At 36.6% G+C, this 19,049-nt stretch overlaps 2 protein-coding genes across 4 annotated transcripts in view; both read right to left on the bottom strand.

Moving 5' to 3' along the window:
• Positions 1-253: 253 nt before the first annotated feature.
• LOC122303422 overlaps positions 254-19,049 on the bottom strand; it is a 30,482-nt gene continuing 11,686 nt past the window's right edge. For 2 of the 3 annotated variants that reach the window (XM_043115203.1, XM_043115202.1), the window contains 11 exons: positions 12,982-13,076; positions 7,341-7,407; positions 6,661-7,011; positions 6,275-6,546; positions 5,982-6,191; positions 5,781-5,873; positions 5,362-5,457; positions 4,274-5,224; positions 4,066-4,148; positions 1,259-1,406; positions 254-555 (listed from right to left, as the gene is read on the bottom strand). In XM_043115203.1, the coding sequence (XP_042971137.1) occupies positions 4,826-5,224; positions 5,362-5,457; positions 5,781-5,873; positions 5,982-6,191; positions 6,275-6,546; positions 6,661-7,011; positions 7,341-7,347 (1,428 nt within the window). In that variant the 5' untranslated portion in view covers positions 7,348-7,407; positions 12,982-13,076 and the 3' untranslated portion in view covers positions 254-555; positions 1,259-1,406; positions 4,066-4,148; positions 4,274-4,825. The remainder of the gene's footprint in view (positions 556-1,258; positions 1,407-4,065; positions 4,149-4,273; positions 5,225-5,361; positions 5,458-5,780; positions 5,874-5,981; positions 6,192-6,274; positions 6,547-6,660; positions 7,012-7,340; positions 7,408-12,981; positions 13,077-19,049) is intronic. The other variant, XM_043115204.1, reaches the window with a different exon arrangement.
• Positions 8,168-10,472, bottom strand: LOC122303420. Its single transcript, XM_043115201.1, has 3 exons — positions 9,320-10,472; positions 9,102-9,189; positions 8,168-9,000 (listed from the first exon to the last, which is right to left on the bottom strand). The coding sequence occupies exons 1-3, from the start codon at positions 10,456-10,458 to the stop codon at positions 8,203-8,205; spliced, it is 2,025 nt and encodes a 674-aa protein (XP_042971135.1). The 5' UTR covers positions 10,459-10,472; the 3' UTR covers positions 8,168-8,202.

Here is a 19,049-nt window from a genome sequence, read left to right on the forward strand (position 1 = left end):
CTGATGGAGATAATTTGAAAATTTTATTTTAATACCTTAAAATGCACTTAATTATTGAAAAATATCAATATCTAAGAGACTGATCAATGATTTTGCAATACTTTTTCACCTACATTACATTGACTACACATATACTTAATAAAATGTGTAGTGCTTAGAAAATAGTAAACATATTAGAAAGTTTGTTTAACTTCCCTTATATGCACCGATGAATATATAATAAAGCAAACACATTCATTCATCTAAACTCAGTTATCATTCTCATTAAGTGTAGTTATGGGCTATACATGGGGTGGACCAATTGGAACCAAGAACCTACAACTTAATACTACTAAATATATAGAACACATTGTTTCTTCTAAACATAATTTTGAAACTGTCACGACATTCATTTAGATGATTTCGCAATGTCCTACTCTTTTATATTTAAAAATGATATGTAGACCAAGTGCACCTGGACGTTGTAGGTTCACTATAGAACAACTTCATCACAATTGCTTCATGTGGGGGGAATTCATTATCGCATTTTTGTACATGGCTCTCTCCAATTCCAACCTGGCATTTATTAATAAAAATTCTAGTCATATGATTGCAAATAATTATTTATAGCGATTTATGTGAGCTAAGGCAAGAAACACACATCTCACATTATATGGAGAATAAAATGTGATAAATTAAAACTAGTGTGTAACTACTTTATCACTCAACATTTATCCAACATTTGATAATAAATTAATAAAAACACAAATATTATTTCATAATCCATTGGTGCATTGACATAGTTGACAGGGATAATAAATTCAAGATGCAGGTTATGAACATGTATTCAAGATTGCTTTTGACATCAAAACTCGAAGCTTTCAGTTTTTGAGCATTGATATTCTTAATGATATCATTAATATCATCGGTTCTGCTCGTAAGATGTTAAAGATTCCTAATTAGATTTAGAAGGAAAAACAAATTCCAGATTATAAGAAATGTGGTATATAAATTTGGCAAGTTTGGGAATAATGGAGTATCTGATGTCAAAACCCTGTATAAATAAAAAGAAACTCCTGATATTGTTATCTTTGCCACCTATTTTTATCAGTCAATGTATGCAACATATTCCATATGGATGTCTAGTGTCAATAAGTGTAAATAAAGTGTGGCAACTAACTTACACTAGAATAAGATTGTCTCAACCCGTAAACTGCATTAGGATAACATATAGCTCACTAAAACCCTGTATCTTCTTTGAACAAGTTTCGATGTGTACCTGTTGACTGCTCTTCACAATTCCCTCCATGGACACGTTGCAAATTTCATGCTACCATCAGCTAGAGTTATGGTTTGTTGGAACTTCACATTTTGGCATGTACAAGGAGATGTTTGTAGCTGGGCGTAGTGACAGAAAGTTAACAAACCTGAAGCACATAATTAAATAACAATTATACGATACAGCAGATCAACATCTTTGCAAGCATTTCTCTAACTCTCTAGTCATGCAATCTCTCATTGGTGCCCACATATAATGCAAATTATTTTATTTGCAAATTGCACACCCCATCTAGCATGAATCTGATATTAGGTAGCATATACATTTAGCAAGCTTCAACTACAAAATCATAGGAAATAACATTTAAACAAGCAGCAGACCCGACTGTCTCATCATGATTATTTAATTAGAATGGAACCATATCACACTATTGGACTGCACCAAGCAAGACCCAGCTGCAACGTTTTTGCTATCCTCATCATGGAGAAGCACAATATATAGTGTTTAAGCAAACTGCCCTACTTTCTCATCATTTAATTCATACCACATCTCTTTTGTTAAATACAAACCAGCAGCTAGTTGATATGTGAGAGGGTATAAGAGAGAGCAAGAGATCATATTATAGGAAAGAAAAATCAACCATAGAACATTTCATGACACTTTTTTTGTCCAACCTGGGAACTTATTTCCATATAATAAGGATGCTTGCATTAGCATCAGTTCCTTTGAAAAATGAACACCATTGTTGTAACATTATAGTTACCATAATATTGACCTGTTTGATATTGGGTTTTCTAAAGCAGTAACTAGACTCATATACAACGTCAACAATTCCTAACACAAACTGAGTGAATATTAAAAGGAAGAAATCTACACTTGTTAATTAGACATGTCTTTTCAACGTGAGATCTAAGTAACTATAACTGGGAAATTGATCTGCAATAAATAATAAATAATAGGGACTACACAAAACAGAGCTCACTAATTTTAGCCCTGTTAATTCTTAACTACAGTTAGGTATCCACATTACAATCCCAACACTTAGACACAAAGGTAATAATAGATTCACATGAGTATATGACATTCACATTCACAACTATGCATTCCAAGGAATCAGTTCAGGCTACATGTTCTGTTATATCAACTGGCCTCAATAGCATACATTTCGCTTTTCACCACATGTGGTCAGATCACAAGTATTGGTTTTGCACAAAGACTTACTGACATACCCCCTTGCATGCACATCAGATAGTGCATTTCTCATCTATTTTTATTACTAGGTCTCTGCTAACGGAAAGACAAAAGACTTAGTTTAAAAAGTAGCATACAATCTTTGTGTTCGAACTAGTACATTAAAACTCACACCAATTGACTAACAATTGATACTCCTGGAATTTCTTAATCATATAATTAAACATAAGAACCAGTTTACTCATTCATTAAACATATAGACTGAGGTCTTCTCTATCTTCTAGAGTATTAAACTAAGGTGTAATATAGTCAAACAATTATTGCCTCAGCTGATCATTCATCCAACATGATCACATCTTTCTGTTAGCTTAATCAATCTATTGGACATTGTCCTCCCAACCACACACAATATATAGAGCAAGAAAGACTCATACAATGTTCTAGTTTCAAGCTTTCTGATTTCCTGACTTATAATAAAAAAGAAGGCCTCAATTATTATAGTCAAGTTACTGGAAAATTTACCTGATATGATGTTCAGATTAGATAAGCTATAACTAGTTTAATGCAAGTTCTGTACGATGATATATTGTTGACACAATACACTTATATAATTAAGTGTATGATGGTTTTAATGTCCCCACCAACTTCTACTACTATGTCAGTTATATGAAAGTTATAAACCCAAACAGAACCTAGGTTTATAACTACAATTCTAAACATTAGTGGTGATTATAATATCACCACTAATTAACAGTTTAACTTACATATTAAACTGGATTATGCCATGAAACTCTGAAAACCATATTTATAAATACCAAGCCAATAGATGTGGTATATAAGAAACCTATATTTGTATTAACTTATCCATTGCAAATCAATGGTAATTACCAAAAGCCTTTATATGAAAAAAATGAGAAATTTATTTCTCAATAAATGTGACAAAAGCTGGACACGGGATATGTGGATATAGTGACACAAAATAAAGTTACAAAATATGTGGTAATATGACAAATTTAGCAAAATACCCCCTTGCATGGGAAAAGACGATTTAAACTAATTTATCACAAATATGTGACAAAAGCAGCTGGATGAAAATTCTAATCACATCAATTTATATATCATTTAATATCTTAAGTAGTCAATTTCTTGAAAGAAGCTGGTGAAGCTACATTACTACACCATGTTAACTCATTAATTGATTGTAAGGAATTAATGAGTTAGAACAACAGATAATCTACTTTTCTCATTGCTGCAATCAATTATTCAGCACAATAACCACTTAACTCGCTTTATTTCCCAGTAATTGCTTCAGCACCTAGATAATCTATTATAACCAGGCTCTTTATTCATTTTCACAATAGCAATTCTAATTGCTGTATTCGACATGAAAACCTGGCAAATTTCTGTTTCTCCTTCCAGTAACTTTTTTTTATCCCCTGATGTGTTTCAGCCTCCGTGCTAATTTGAATAAATTAGCTCAGCGTTTTATGCCATTGTTCTGTGTTAAAGAATGTTTACTAGAAACCAATTTACCTTACCAAAACCCAAACATAGGCTGCCCCAAATAATGCTAAATAAATTGATGAAAATATGCAATGCTTGTCCATTTAACATACCTGAAGAGATATGAGACACCAGTCACTCCATATGGCATGGATGCAAGATATCTCGAACTGCTGCAACCCAAGCATCATCTACCCTATTGAATTCAAAAATTGTCATGTTAACATATATCTTGTTCCTCTCTTCTATAAATATTCTTGAAAAAATATATTCACAAAGAGTTATAGTCAAGAACATAGTTTGTATAAGAACCATCATTACCCATAATATGTAGAACCATATATCACTTTCACCACTTATCAAGTATGTCCCTGCCTTAATTACCATACAAAGTTAATCGGTCAGCATTTATTATCTAGGACTACTTGCTTCTACATGGGATATACAATAACTCATATTTGTTGCATGTAACCTATCACATATTCAAATATAATAAGTCCTTATTTATCACAACAAATCATACCCCCTCACGAATTTTTCATTGGCAAGGAATCAAAGGCTTAGCAGCACTGCTCCCTAGATATTTTCTGCAGACTGCACTGACCATAATCCTCCAGATACATTTGCTGCAACATCTTCTTTTGCCCACGCCAATAACATTATAGGTACCAACAGCAACGCTTGACTGTATGAATATTCATACAGTTAAGCCCAAAAAAACACAGTTGTAGTGGATTGCCTTTGACACAAAAGAGTAGTTTTGTGCCTTCCTCTTTATATATATATATATATTGTCCACCCACCCTCTCCCAAACACAAAAAGTTGCCCAAACTACTCAAAAATAGTGATCTCATTATCTATCTACAAGACCATCACGGAGTCTCTCGACGAGACTGCTGAGACTCCGTGGGTGTATGGAAATTTTGGAAGAATTCCCTCATCATGACATCAGTTGCATTTTGCCTCTCACGAAGTCTCAATACTTCCTCTTGAATTGCATCAAGTTGTGTATTGTACTTGTCAGCGTCTTTCCGATAATTCTCAGCATCTTTCTTGTAATTGTCGGCATCTTGTTTGTGCTTCTCAATCAATGCAAGGTATTCTTTTTCTCTTTGGCTGTCCCGTTGTCGTGTCGACTCCGGGATAATCATCTCTCCTAGCCCCCTTGCATATCCTGGTCTAGAGCCAAGTACCTCCCTAAATACACTTGCTGCTACATCATTGGTCCGTTGCTCAGGCTCAAGACCATTCAATTTCTCAACCATCTCCTTCTGCAAGTGGAAATTTTATTTGGTTAGCAGTTAAGTCGTGTAGTGACATTAATAAAAATACTGTTCAAATTCCAAGCTAAGAGAACCCATTTTTTTGGCAGCAATATATAACCTAATTTGTGTAGTATAATACTCACATAGCTGGCTTCAGTTGCTGCAGTTACAAATTTACCAGTCTTCTTTGACCAATGCGTCTCTTTATAGAACTCCACCAAATCCGCACTTGCAGCACGCTACAAGTGTGTAATTTTGTCATGTAACTTTTAAGGCTATGAACATTGATTAATCCGGGAATCATGTACACATATGTTAAACATGCCACACAAACACAAAGATTCGAAACATATGCACCAACAACGTGTAATTAGTTCTCAATGAAAGCAATTCGGGTTGGATAGATCATGGTTAAGCATTTTATAATTAAGACATGTAATATACTAATGGAATTCGCAGACCATATGGGAATGTAATTTCAAAATGCTTGTGCTTGACATTATATTGGACAATGGGTTGTCATGAAATATTACACAGGGTGAAATTAGTTTAAATTTCATACATTCTCCTCCAATATCCTAACAAAGGATTTCCGGCCAGCTGTGTGGTTGATGATTTGTGCCTTTCTATTTTCCCGATTTTGCCTTGACATTTTTTGCAATTAAAACCCAATGTCAACTTACCCAAACCACATAATAAGTCACTAAATGGCATTTGTTTGTTAATTTCCTCCAGTTTTATATTTTTAATAACCAATATATACCTTGAATTCGTCACTTCCCCACCTCCGACACAAGGTAATCCAAACGTTCACGTCGACCAATGAACAACCAGAAGCCAATGCTTCTTCGTGGCTTCCATATGATTCATATTTCTTGTGTAATTGGTGATGAAATGCATTAAACCTCTTACGTAGCTGCTTCACGACGGTCAACTTGTGATTCTCCCAATCCCAATCCAACACGAAGTCAGCCTACATGGATTATGATCATAAATACATCATTCTCTATTGTATATCAACTCCAATGAGTCAATATGAAAGGCAATATTACTTACCCTCACACGGTCAATCAACTCGTCCTTTTGTGCCTGTGGCACATCAGTCCATCTCGCATAGCTCATGTCGCAATGTTGTTTGATTATTTGCGTTACCCGTGCAGTGAACATGGATGAGTTCGTACAGCATGGTGCCGTTTCACCATCGTTAATTTTCAGAATCACTTTTCCGGCCTTTCTCAACATCTCGAACGCAATACACTTAGCTGGCCCACGTTTCCGTTTGGGCCGCTCTATATTCGAGGCAGTCATTGTGGGGGCAGTCGCCGGGTCTATATCGACAAGATAAGAAAAACCCATATCAGTCTTCATAAATGATCGATAGGTTGTTTACAAATGCCCAAGGGGTTTTTGTAGTCAAAATAGAACATAATTGACAACCGTACCAATATTGTCTCCATTGGGTGGGGTCACAACCGGACCAATATTGTCTCCGTTAGGTGGGGTGACAACCGGTACGATATTGTCCCCGTTAGGTGGGGGTTCTCTTACAGGTGAAGGTCCTCTACTCGGCTCAGTTGGGGGCATTGAAATGGGACATGGAGGCTCCCATGGATGACTCGGGGGCTGAGTTGAGTCATCCGATCCTACCTCATGATCTTCATTTGATGGGCTGTGGTATTCAGCGATGCGAACTCCTCGTGGTCGGCGTGCTCTTGATGAGTATGGTACAAATCTCCGGCCACGAAAACCTCGTCGAGCCCCTCTTCCACGGGAACCTTCTCCAATCATGTCACCTACATTTATTTACAAAATGACATGTAAGTTAAAGTGCTTCCAACCAATTTAATAAAGCATGGGATCCACATTAAATAAAAAAGCTCTCTAATACTCATTTTTTAGAATATGACTATCTATTGCATAACTTAATAATGCTATGTTATGTGTAATACACGTATATACCAACCCACCTATGGTCTTATGTAACATAATTAATAGATTATGCATGAATGTTGAAGGGTTTTGTAAATTTCCCTTCAACATAGAATTCACTAAAGTATGTGCATACAAAAATGCTGCGAAATTTACCGACTATACGTAAGTACTTATTTGTCAACATATTTACCTCCCATGTTGATCCTCGTTTCTTGCAGAACAATGTTAGATATAGTCAACCTTTTTACAGTTTGCCCCTGTGTATCATATGCATACCTTGTTACTGGGAATACTACAACAATAAGCCCACATTGACATTATTAATATATATATATATATATATATCAAAAATCACACTCTCAATAAAATGTTCCTCTATGGAGGTGGAGTTGGAACTACTTAAAAACTGCGTAACATCTGAGTAAATTACTAAACATAAAGTAAAATATGTTTAGTTTACTTTAGATAACAGTCATGACAGAGCACTTCTAAAAGACATCAATTCTACCTAGCTGTTTAATTACAAAGTTAACCTGCATAGAATCATGTTTGTTATCACAAATGCAGAAGCCAGTAATTATAAAACATTAACTAAATGCATTTGTGATAGAACTAATTAAAATATGCCCCATGTAGTGTAGAATTTAGGGACACATTATATCTTGATAATGTAGTAGTCCTCATGTGGGGCAATATGATTAAAGTAGATTTTACATCATGCTAAGCTCAGAGTTATCCATATGGTTTTTAATGACAAAACTGTACATTGTGATTGTCATCAAATTTTGCAAACAAAAAACCCCCAACTATTGTATATCATTACAGCTATATTCATAGAGTGGGCATTCGGTAGTAAAGACGTTGAACAAAATACTGATGTTGAAATGATACATTACTTGACCCACTTGTTGAAACAAACCTACTGCAAATCATTATAACTCAGTTCTTTGTAACAACATATGGTATTTCTTGATACCTCATATTTTCCATATACACATTAAAAACAAGTTAATGTGTATAATTGAAGTGCCCCAACGATTTTAGCAGGTTGTCTAGGTTGATAGAGACTCTTCATCTGTGGAAAGCTCCTCCTCATCTGAATTTTCTCCATCACCAGAGGCATCTCCTGAACCAGAATCAATTATGCCATCGTCAATAAAGGGATCCTCATTTACGTTTTGACCAGCCGAACTTGTCACTTCTCGTGCATCAATCAAGATAGGTTCTATATCATTCCTATTAAGTGGAGTTGACATTGGACATGCATCACACTGCAATGGTGCATAATCATATGACTCCTCAGTTTCTTGATATGCATCATCATCACTTGATGAACCATCAATATCTTCTGACACTCTTGGCACCGATGGAATGTCATATACGTTCCTGTTCGTGAACTTTTGCACCACAAACCATCTTCCTTTTGTCCTTATGTCTCTGATGTAAAAACACTGGGAAGCCTGACATGCCAACACAAATGGTTCATCCTTATACCAAGTCCTATCCATGTTGATACTAGTCATATGGTTATCAACTCGTACCCCTCGTCTTGGATCACCAACGTCAAACCAATCACACATGAACAAGTACACTCGACGCCACCCCATGTAGTGTAACTCCACGATCTCATTAATAACACCGTAGAAGTCTACATTATTAGTATTTTCATCCCCAGTTACCAACACCCCTGAATTTTGTGTACGCCGCCGAAGTTTACGTTGTTTCGTATGGAACCTTTTGCCATGTATAATGCAAGCAGTATAGGATGCAACCCATCTTTCAGGACCGCAAGCTAATGCATATAGATCATCGGTCACATCACGTGGGTTGGTGATATGCTTGTCCTGAACCTACAACAATATTTAGTTGGAAGGTCATCACTTATAGTTTTTACAACTTAATCATAAAGGGTTGGGTAAAGTCAAGCTATGTTGTGTTCAAGCTAACTTACACGTTTCTTCAACCAACTTGGAAATTCGGCTTGATGTGTTCGATCGATACTATTTGGGTTGTGCACCTTACACTTCTCATAATGCTCCCTGCATTTGGAGAACACAACATCGTGCAGCAATATATGTAAGTATTCAGGGGTCATTCAACATAAATGGATTGTCCCCAGAGTAATAATAAAAAATATTGTTGAAGACTTGAGGGATAAAGGATGCTTACTCTAGGTAGGGTCCAATCTCCGTGCAGTTGTTGAGGACATACCAGGTTGCTTCCGTTAGGAGTTTATCTGATAATTGCCACGTCGTAGCTGTACCAATGGTACGAACTTTCTGGTTGAAAATTTTGATTCCATCTATATTCTCGGATTCACCATCAATGTTGCGGTCCATTCGAGTAAACTTTGTCTCAACATCTTGGAGATACAATGAGCAAAATGTCAGGCATTCAATGTGAATGTAGGCTTCGGCTATTGACCCTTCTGGGCGGGCTTTATTCTTAACATACCGCTTGAACTTGCCAAGATATCTCTCAAATGGATACATCCATCTGTATTGTACTGGACCCCCAAGTATGGCCTCGCGGGGTAAGTGAACAATTAGGTGAACCATGATATCGAAAAAAGATGGAGGAAATATCATCTCCAATTTGCATAGAATTGTGACAATATCAGTTTGAAACTGGGATATTTGATTAACATCCAGGGTTCGGGCACACAACCCCTTGAAGAATGTGCACAGTCCAGTCAAACTCAATGCAATCTCATTTCTAAAAAACCCCCCAACAGCAATAGGAAGTAGTCTTTGCATGAAAACATGACAATCATGGCTTTTCAACCCTGAGATTCTGCAATCTCGTACAGAAACACAATGCGAGATGTTCGAAGAAAATCCATCTGGAAATTTCACATCAACCAGCCATTCACAAAATTTTTTCCTTTCATCACCGTGTAATGTATACAATGCTTGTGGCATTGTAACACGTTCACCGTCATAATTCAAATGTAATTCTTTTCTGAAGCCAAAAAGCTCCAAGTCTTGTCGAGAATTGACATTATCTTTAGTTTTACCAGGAATGTTCATTAAAGTGCACAATATGTTATCGAAAATATTCTTTTCAATATGCATAACATCTAGATTATGTCGAAGCCGCAGGGTTACCCAATACGGTAGCTTGAAGAAAATGCTATATTTTGTCCAGTTCAACTCTTCAACGGTGCGTTTTCTCTTTCGATGAGATTTACCAAATTGCACATCCCCAATCATCAGCAGTTGAGCCAAAATATTAGATCCTTCTAAAACTCTTGGTGGTTTGCGATGATCTTCTTTACCATTGAACAAATGCTTTCTCGTTCGCCACATGTGATCGGGCGGCAAGAAACAACGATGTCCCATATAACAATGTTTTCGGCCATACTTCAACCAATTGGAGTTTGTGGCCTCATTACAAGATGGACAAGCCAATTTTCCTTTTGTTGACCACCCAGAAAGAATCCCATATGCTGGAAAGTCATTGATTGTCCACATTAAAGCTGCGTGCAAAATGAACGTTTCCTTCTTGGAGGCATCATACGTAGGTACCCCATGTTCCCAAAATTCAAGCAGTTCATCGACCAACGGTTGCAAGTAAACATCAATGTCATTACCCGAAGATTTTGGCCCAGGAATAATGAGAGATGTCATGAAGAATTGGTCCTTCATGCACAACCACGGCGGCAAGTTATACGAGACCAATATTACTGGCCATATGCTATATGGTTTAGCCATATTGTTGAAGGGATTGAAACCGTCACTTGCCAACCCAAGCCTAACATTGCGAGCATCCTGTGCAAACCAGCTATGGTCCTCATCAAATCTCTTCCAGGACTCTGCGTCTGCAGGATGTCTCATACTAGACTCATCGATAGGTCGTTGCTCTTTATGCCATCTCATATCACGTGCTATATTTGCAGTCATGAAAAGACGTTGCAATCTTGGCTTCAAAGGAAAATGTCTCAACACTTTTTGAGGGATAAGACGAGCCCTGTGTGTATTAGGCACCCACCTTGAAGCCTTACATATAGGACATTCATTAAGATTGACATTTTCCTTCCAGAATAAGATGCAGTCATTGGGACAGGCATGAATTTTGTGATAATTCATACCCAAACCCCGTTCCAATGACCTTGACTCCTCATATGAATGTGGCAATTCAGCATCAGGAAAGGCGGACCGCAATAAGTTAAGTAGCATATCAAACGACTTTATTGACCACCCACCGAGTGTCTTAATGTGTAACAACTTCACAATGAATGACAGTTTTGAAAATTTCGTACAACCTTCAAAAAGTGGACGTCGGGCATCCTCTAGTAGCTGATCAAAAGATGAACTTGGGGAGGGATCTGGTATTGATCCACCAGTTGGTAATGGTGGACTATGATCATGGGGAACATCCACAAATGTGCCTGCCCGAATGTCATCTAACATTTGATCCATATCATCAATGTAGTCATCGGCATAATCAACAACACTATCGTCTTCATCATCATTAATACTTCATGATTCCTCCTCCCCATGAAAGATCCACTGGGTATAATTTCGATTGATCCCATTGATGTACAAGTGAGACTCCACTTCAAAAATAGGCAAGAAGAGAGTATTACAGCATGAACGGCATGGACACGAATGCGATCACTCCCTCGAGAATGGTTTCGTGCCAGGTTCAAGAAAGTGTTAACCCCATTGGTGTAGTCAGGCGATCGGAGTCTATTGGTCAAGTTCATCCAGCTTTTGTCCATCTAAAATGGGTATCATCAGCATATTAGTTACTCAGATAGTATTCAGGGTTCAATTTAGCTATACAAAAGACGGGTAGAGAATTTGGGAACGACGTGTGCCTTCGAGTAAAATCATGGTTTTACTCGAAGGCACACGTAGTGGATCAGAAGAGAAGATGGAGGTGATAGAACTAACCGGAGTTGTCATCAGATCGTTGTGGAATGATAACGGTTGTGTTTCAAAATTTGTAGTGTCTATGGCAGGAGTATTGAAAGGCTGCAGAAAATGGCATCATGTTAAACATGGTACGAAATGCCCACTTGTTGGTATAGGGTGTTAGGTGGAGCTTATGTTGGCGTGTAGTTGGTATACGTCAGTAAATTCTATATTTGTAATGAAAGCAATTCATTTATTGAATCAATTGCTGTACTTGCGTATTCAAAGCCACTTGTAAACGAATGTAACTGGGCAATAATAGGGAGGTTGTGAAAAAAGATGTCCGTGGAACTCGATGTGGATTAGTGTTTAATGAGGCATTCATAAATGACTTCTAGATCTAAATTTTACATTAAAATGTATATCAAGTACCAGTTTGCCCCTATATTAATAACCTATAGGTAGATGGTTGGATGTAGACATAAAGTCCCACAAGGATCTGCATTTTGAAAGATGACAAAGCGTGATGTGATAGTGGGGGGAAGGGTTTTATCTAATAACCATATGCATTCAGGAACGCTTTACATGATTTATAATATGACATGCACGTTACAATCTATCAATGGCAAACCATAATATATAGAGCTGAATATGATCTGCAGTTTGACAACATAATTTGGATATTCTAACCTTGTTCATCATCCACTACTAAACCTCAATAAATTAGCGAAATAGTAAAAATGGTGCCATTTCTGGAAATCCTAACTATTGGACAGTGTGAGAACTTAGGTGAGAGTAACCATTAAATAACAAAAGAACCCGCATGAAACAATCAGTTCAGGCTAGGAATAATAAAAACCTGGTTAATTGTGAGCCAAAAAGATCGGTTTGTTCAACTTACATAGCAACAGAATATCAGTCAAGGCATGTTAACCACTTAAGCACAACAACAATTATGTCGACAGTAATTACCTCAAAAAGAGCCCTTGTGACTCTCAACAATAATAGTAAGATGCTTGCTGTGGAAAGCTCCAACTATTGCAGTTCACCTCATCCTTCAAAGTTTCCTACTTACAAACACAATGATGGAGTTTGTTTAGGAAACAACTATGCGTAATAAATAAAAGGGAAGAATGCAGTTGGTTAAATCCCTTATTTCTTTAAATTGTCCAGAATCGGATATCAATGCCAGACACACATAGTTAGAGACCAATATTAAAGATATATCAAGTACACAATCCTCAAACATCATAGATGCTTGTCCAACACGCATATGGTAAGGGCAGTCAATAGATTGTTAAGAGATTTGTAAAGTTTAATTATGTCCTGAAATGAGGCATTAAATAGGAAGTTGGAACTTGTCAAGTTATATGTAAAATGAAAGTAAAGGCGGTATAATTAATGTTGGGGGCTAGATACAACCAGTAGATGGGAGCGAAGTTATAAAAGAAATAATCAGTTGAAAGTTGAAGGCTAAATCTCTTGAAATAGTGCATTTCAAGAGATTTAGTATGTGACTGAGAGAGAGCGAGAGAGTTTAGGACTGCATAGAATCACCACCAGAAAAATACTCCACATGAAGCAAGGAATAACACAATATTCCTAATCTTTTGAAAACCACAAACAACAAAAGCCCATAAAATGGGTTGAAGGGTTCTATAATTAATTTAAAGTAGATAAGTTAATGATCTATTGGTGTCTTTAAGGTATCAACTAGTATTAAAGAAAAAAAAAAGAGGTATGCCATATTTTTTCTTAATAAACTCTGTTTTTGTATGCAGAGTTACAATTTCCAAAAAAGAATTTTGTGCCCTCATACCACAACTTGACAATGCTTTCCAAATAAACACAAGGTTGGGGCATGCCAAATCTGACAGGAACAGAAAAACAGTTTTAGAGCACCATATAAAAGGGTGTGGCTGTGTGTACACGCTACATGACTTGTATAGAAGATCAAAAATAACATTTGATCTTCTGAACAAAAGATGTGTCAAATTAACACAATTCACATGTAGGAGTTGGATAATATAATACTCAAGAGTGGATACTCTTGAAAAATTCTAAATAAGAATTAATATGGTTGTTATGAGTTATATCATAACAACCATATGAGGCATTTATAGCTCACTGCTAATGACTGTAAATAGAATGTTGGAAGAAATAGCAAACAAGCATTGCTGTAGATTAATGGATGTTAGGGGGGGAAATTTAAGGGTTTATAAATTAGGAAGAAAGTATCTTCTTTCATAATTAAAAGATGGTTAAGAAAGATAGATGTCTACCCCATCTAACTTTATCATCATGTTCATTTAGATCAACCCTTTTTTCCAATTTAGGGGAAAAGATATAATTAATTCCTCAAAAAATCTACTTAGAAAACATTTTAATCACGTGAAAAATACTAAATGAAATTCCCTCATGATCACAAATATTCATTTTGTGAATAGAATGTCCTTATTTAGCATTGGTTAGTCAAAACAATGCTAAATAAAGGGCATTTAGATATATAAATATTGTAGGAAAAAACACCATAACCCACATGGCAACACAAAATAAGTAGATTAATCTTCAGGTAATTGGCTGATGAAGTTTCAAATATTACAAAGTTTCAGCAATTTTTGACCGGTGCAAAACTGCAAGTGCACAGTATCGTAGTTTTATAATAAAGTGGTAAGAAGAGTATCGTCCTCAGGGATTGGTACCTTACTCTTGCCAAATACCAAAATTATACTAATCTCAATTTTATCTAGAGGAATCACTAAGGTTTTTGTAGTTGCAAATAAAACTAGATCAACTCAAAGAGAACTAAGCAAAGAAAATAAAACTGACTTTCAAAGATCAAATTCAATAGGGAAGAAAACTTCTAGGAAATCGATTTCACCATAATTCTTCACTATGCTTTTCTCATCCAGCTAATTTAACTTAACCCTCTTTTGTCTATTAGCAAATCTCTAATTCATCCAAAAGCCTCTTTCGATAGTCAATTGGAAGTGATTCTAGTTTGTCAATTCACACAAGAGTATGCAAATTAAATAATCAAGAACGCAATAAGACCAATGATTTAATTACTATACAGGTTCATACAAGTCTTTCGATCTCTATACTTACCTATGCTGAAATATCCAAGATCTACCCTATGATTCCCTCTTTCGATAGCAAATCACAAGATTAATAATCATCTAATCAATGGCCAGTTAATTAGAAGCATTAAACTCAGAATAAATCAGATAAACAAAGAGAGAATTGCATTAAATTAGCATGGACAAACAAGCATAGTTCGGAAATAGGTTACATCGTTTTCCTAGAATAAAGAAAATTTAGCTCATGCTAGAAATGGAATTCAACATAAACGAATTCACCATAATTGTTCTGAGAAGATGGGAAGAAGAAAATAAACACTGAAAAATCCTCCTTGCAGCCTCAACTCGTCGTCAAAAGCTCAAGGGAACGATTCAACGCTTTTCTCCCGTCCGTGCTCGTGTATGAATCCAACGTACGTGCAAGAAATTGGAATTCCGTCTCCAAAACAAATGATTTGAATCCCTCTAGCTATGTTTTTCTCTCCCAAAGAGTGTTCTCCAGTCAAAACTCGCGGCTCTAGAGTGAAAAATGGCTTTTATATGGTCCCACGGCGGAAAACCTAAAATCTGTCAAAATACGATGTTCGCTCGAGCGGGGTGTCGAGCGCGCGTCGAGCGTTCGACTCTGCCTGATTTCGCTCGAGCGTTCTATCAAGTGCACATCGAGCGTTCGACTCTGCCTGATTTCACTCGAGCGGCCAATGTCTCTGCTCGAGCGATCTTCGTTTTTCAACAACCCGCTCGAGCTCCCTGTCGAGCGGCAGTCGAGCGTTTGAATCTGACTGAATTCGCTCGAGCGGCCAAAAGCCTCCGCTCGAGCGAACTTGTAAAATCTGCAATATGAAATTTTGCAAGTCATCAAATACCCCCAAACTTACAACTTTGTTTGTCCTCAAACAAAAAGAAAAACAAATGATAGTTTAGGCAATATCAACTCGACCCCAAAGAGAAGTATCATCACTCACCAAACTTTTATGAATTTAGATTTCATCTCTAGTATCTTACTCTTTTAACATCAAAGATAGCAAGAAAATCAATCAAAAATTTTACAATTTGTCAAGCAAGAGTTAGGTGTTTACTTCAACCTAAAGCTAAGACCTTGAGTGTGTGTGTGATATAGTCAATTTAACATCAAACCACCTGCAAACTCAGATAAAAGTAGAACAACCAAAATCAGAAGAATTCTCTTAAAACTTAACCCCATAAGTCCAATTTTCAGAAATCCTCTCCACTAATGTAGTCAACACCAAAATCAAAGATCAAAAGGTCTTTATTAAGGTTGTAATGATAGGCCACAGGGTGAGGGTTAAGAAAGAACTGGATATGGGAAATTAAATCAAACTGGGAAAATACTTAGTGAAAAGAACATTAAAAGAGAAACTCACATGATTCAAATCATAGCTCTTTCTTGGCAATATGCTCATACTTGTGGCATTATTATTGCTGTAATCACTGATGTAATACCAACACTTCCCTTAACAAAATTTGAGGTAATTCCCTTTCCGCTTGGCGACTTCTTTTTTTTTTTTTTTTCAATCACTTCCTTTCTTCTTCTTCTTTTTCTTTGATCAAATAGAGTAAACATAATACGTTTCATTATGAAACCAATTTTCTCTTTTAAATGTAACTCTCCACCAAAGTATTTTCTCAAACTCTCAACGGTAGATTCATTGTTTTTCAGGCTTAGAGCGGGCATGGTTTATGTAGTTTAAAGAATCAATAAAGGCTCATGAAGGCTCAAGGGGGTTGACTATGGAAACACACCATGTAATGATGGCATGACATTTAGGACGGCTGGGAAAGCTTTTTGGTTATGCCAAAGAAATGCCTAGATCATTTCTCTAATATTTGGTCTCAACTAGGATTTCGCCTCAAGGACCCATCAACGGATTCTAGAGCAAAGCAAAATCGAACCTCCCTCTTTCAATTAATTCAACTTCTTCTCTTCATAAGCAAAATGAAATAAGAGAAAAACGACTATGTGCTCAATTGTGTTCAAGGTCAAAGATTTAAACCAAAGTACCCACAAAACTTCACTTGACATAAAAGAAATTTTTGAAAATTTTTCTCAAAACCATCTTCAATCACAAATTTCAGAGTCATAGAGAATTCAATCTTACTCTAATGCATGCTTGGTAAGAGACTCAAACAACCCATCAACAACCCAAGACTTAGAAAACAAGAGGATCAAATAATTATAGGAGTTTACACCCCCAAACTTAAACTAAACAATGTCCTCATTGTGATGCAAAAGTAAAAAGGATTGAAGAAATAAAGGAACTTCCCTGGTTTCATGGTGAACCTTCCGAGGTTTTAAAATTTTCCAGCTCTTTATTCTTGCTACATAAACCTGCATCAAAAACTAATTTATTAAAACTTAAATAAATAAAGATAATAAAATAAATGAAATAAATAAAGATAGATCTATGGGTTGCCTCCCATAAGCGCTTGTTTTAAAGTCTACAGCCAGACTTTTCAATCCTCATCACTTAGGATCTCCAAGAGGAATATATGCATAGTTCCTCTCCATTTGCTCTCCATAGTAGTGCTTCAATCTTTGACCATTAACTCTGAAAATATTCCCTACCTTGTCCTTCAAATCTACTGCTCCAAAAGATAAAGCTTCATGAATTGTATAAGGACCCGTCCATCTTGATTTCAACTTTCCTGGAAAGAGTTTGAGTCGTGAATTGAAGAGTAAAACTTGTTGTCCTGGAGCAAACTCTCGCCTAAGAATTTGTTTGTCATGCCACTTCTTCGTCCTTTCTTTATAGATCTTTGCATTTTCATATGCATCATTCCGGAACTCTTCCATCTCATTCAATTGAAGAAGTCGCTTTTCACCTGCTGCCTTCAAATCAAAGTTAAACTTTTTCACAGCCCAATAAGCTCTATGCTCCAACTCTACAGGAAGATGACATGCCTTTCCAAACACTAATCGGTATGGAGACATCCCGATAGGTGTTTTAAAGGCTGTACGGTATGCCCACAAAGCATCATCAAGCTTCTTCGCCCAATCCTTTCTATTGATTTTGACCGTCTTCTCAAGGATGTTCTTGATCTCTCTATTTGAAATTTCAGCTTGACCATTAGTTTGAGGATGGTAAGCAAGTGCTATCTTGTGCTTCACACCATATTTAGAAAGAAGATTCTCAAATAACTTGTTGCAAAAGTGAGTCCCTTCATCACTAATAATAGCTCGTGGAGTGCCAAATCTTGTGAATATGTTCTTGTGCAGAAATTTGAGCACTACCTTTGCATCATTTGTTGTTGTAGCAATTGCTTCCACCCATTTTGACACATAGTCAACTGCTAGCAAGATATAAGCAAAACCAAAAGAAGGAGGAAAAGGCCCCATAAAATCTATTCCCCAAACATCAAACAACTCAACTTCTAAGATACCTTTCAATGGTAACTCATGACGCCTTGAAATATTTCCCATACGTTGGCACCGGTCACAAGTTTTCACCAAAGTGTAACTATCACGAAAAATGGAAGGCCAAAAGAACCCACTTTGAAGTACCTTAGCTGCTGTACGGGTGGCTCCAAAGTGTCCTCCATATGATGAGGAATGGCAATGATGGAGGATGTCTTGCATCTCTTCTTCCGGCACACATCTTCTAATGATTTGATCAGGGCATCTTTTGAACAACAAAGGCTCATCCCAAAGATAGTGATTCACATCATGCAAAAATTTCTTACGTTGATGGTAAGTAAGATCAGGTGGTAAAACTTTACAAGCTAGATAATTAACAATATCAGCATACCACGGAAGCTTGATCTCACATGCAAACAACTGCTCATCAGGGAATGCCTCTTGGACCACTGAATCTAGTCTTTCTTCCTCTTGCTCTAACCGAGAGAGATGGTCAGCCACTAAATTTTCACTTCCCTTCTTGTCTCGAATCTCCAAATCAAATTCTTGAAGAAGGAGGATCCAACGAATTAGCCTAGGCTTAG

The sequence above is a fragment of the Carya illinoinensis genome, chromosome 3 (genome assembly GCF_018687715.1).
Source record: "Carya illinoinensis cultivar Pawnee chromosome 3, C.illinoinensisPawnee_v1, whole genome shotgun sequence".
NCBI classification, from domain to species: Eukaryota; Viridiplantae; Streptophyta; class Magnoliopsida; order Fagales; family Juglandaceae; genus Carya; species Carya illinoinensis.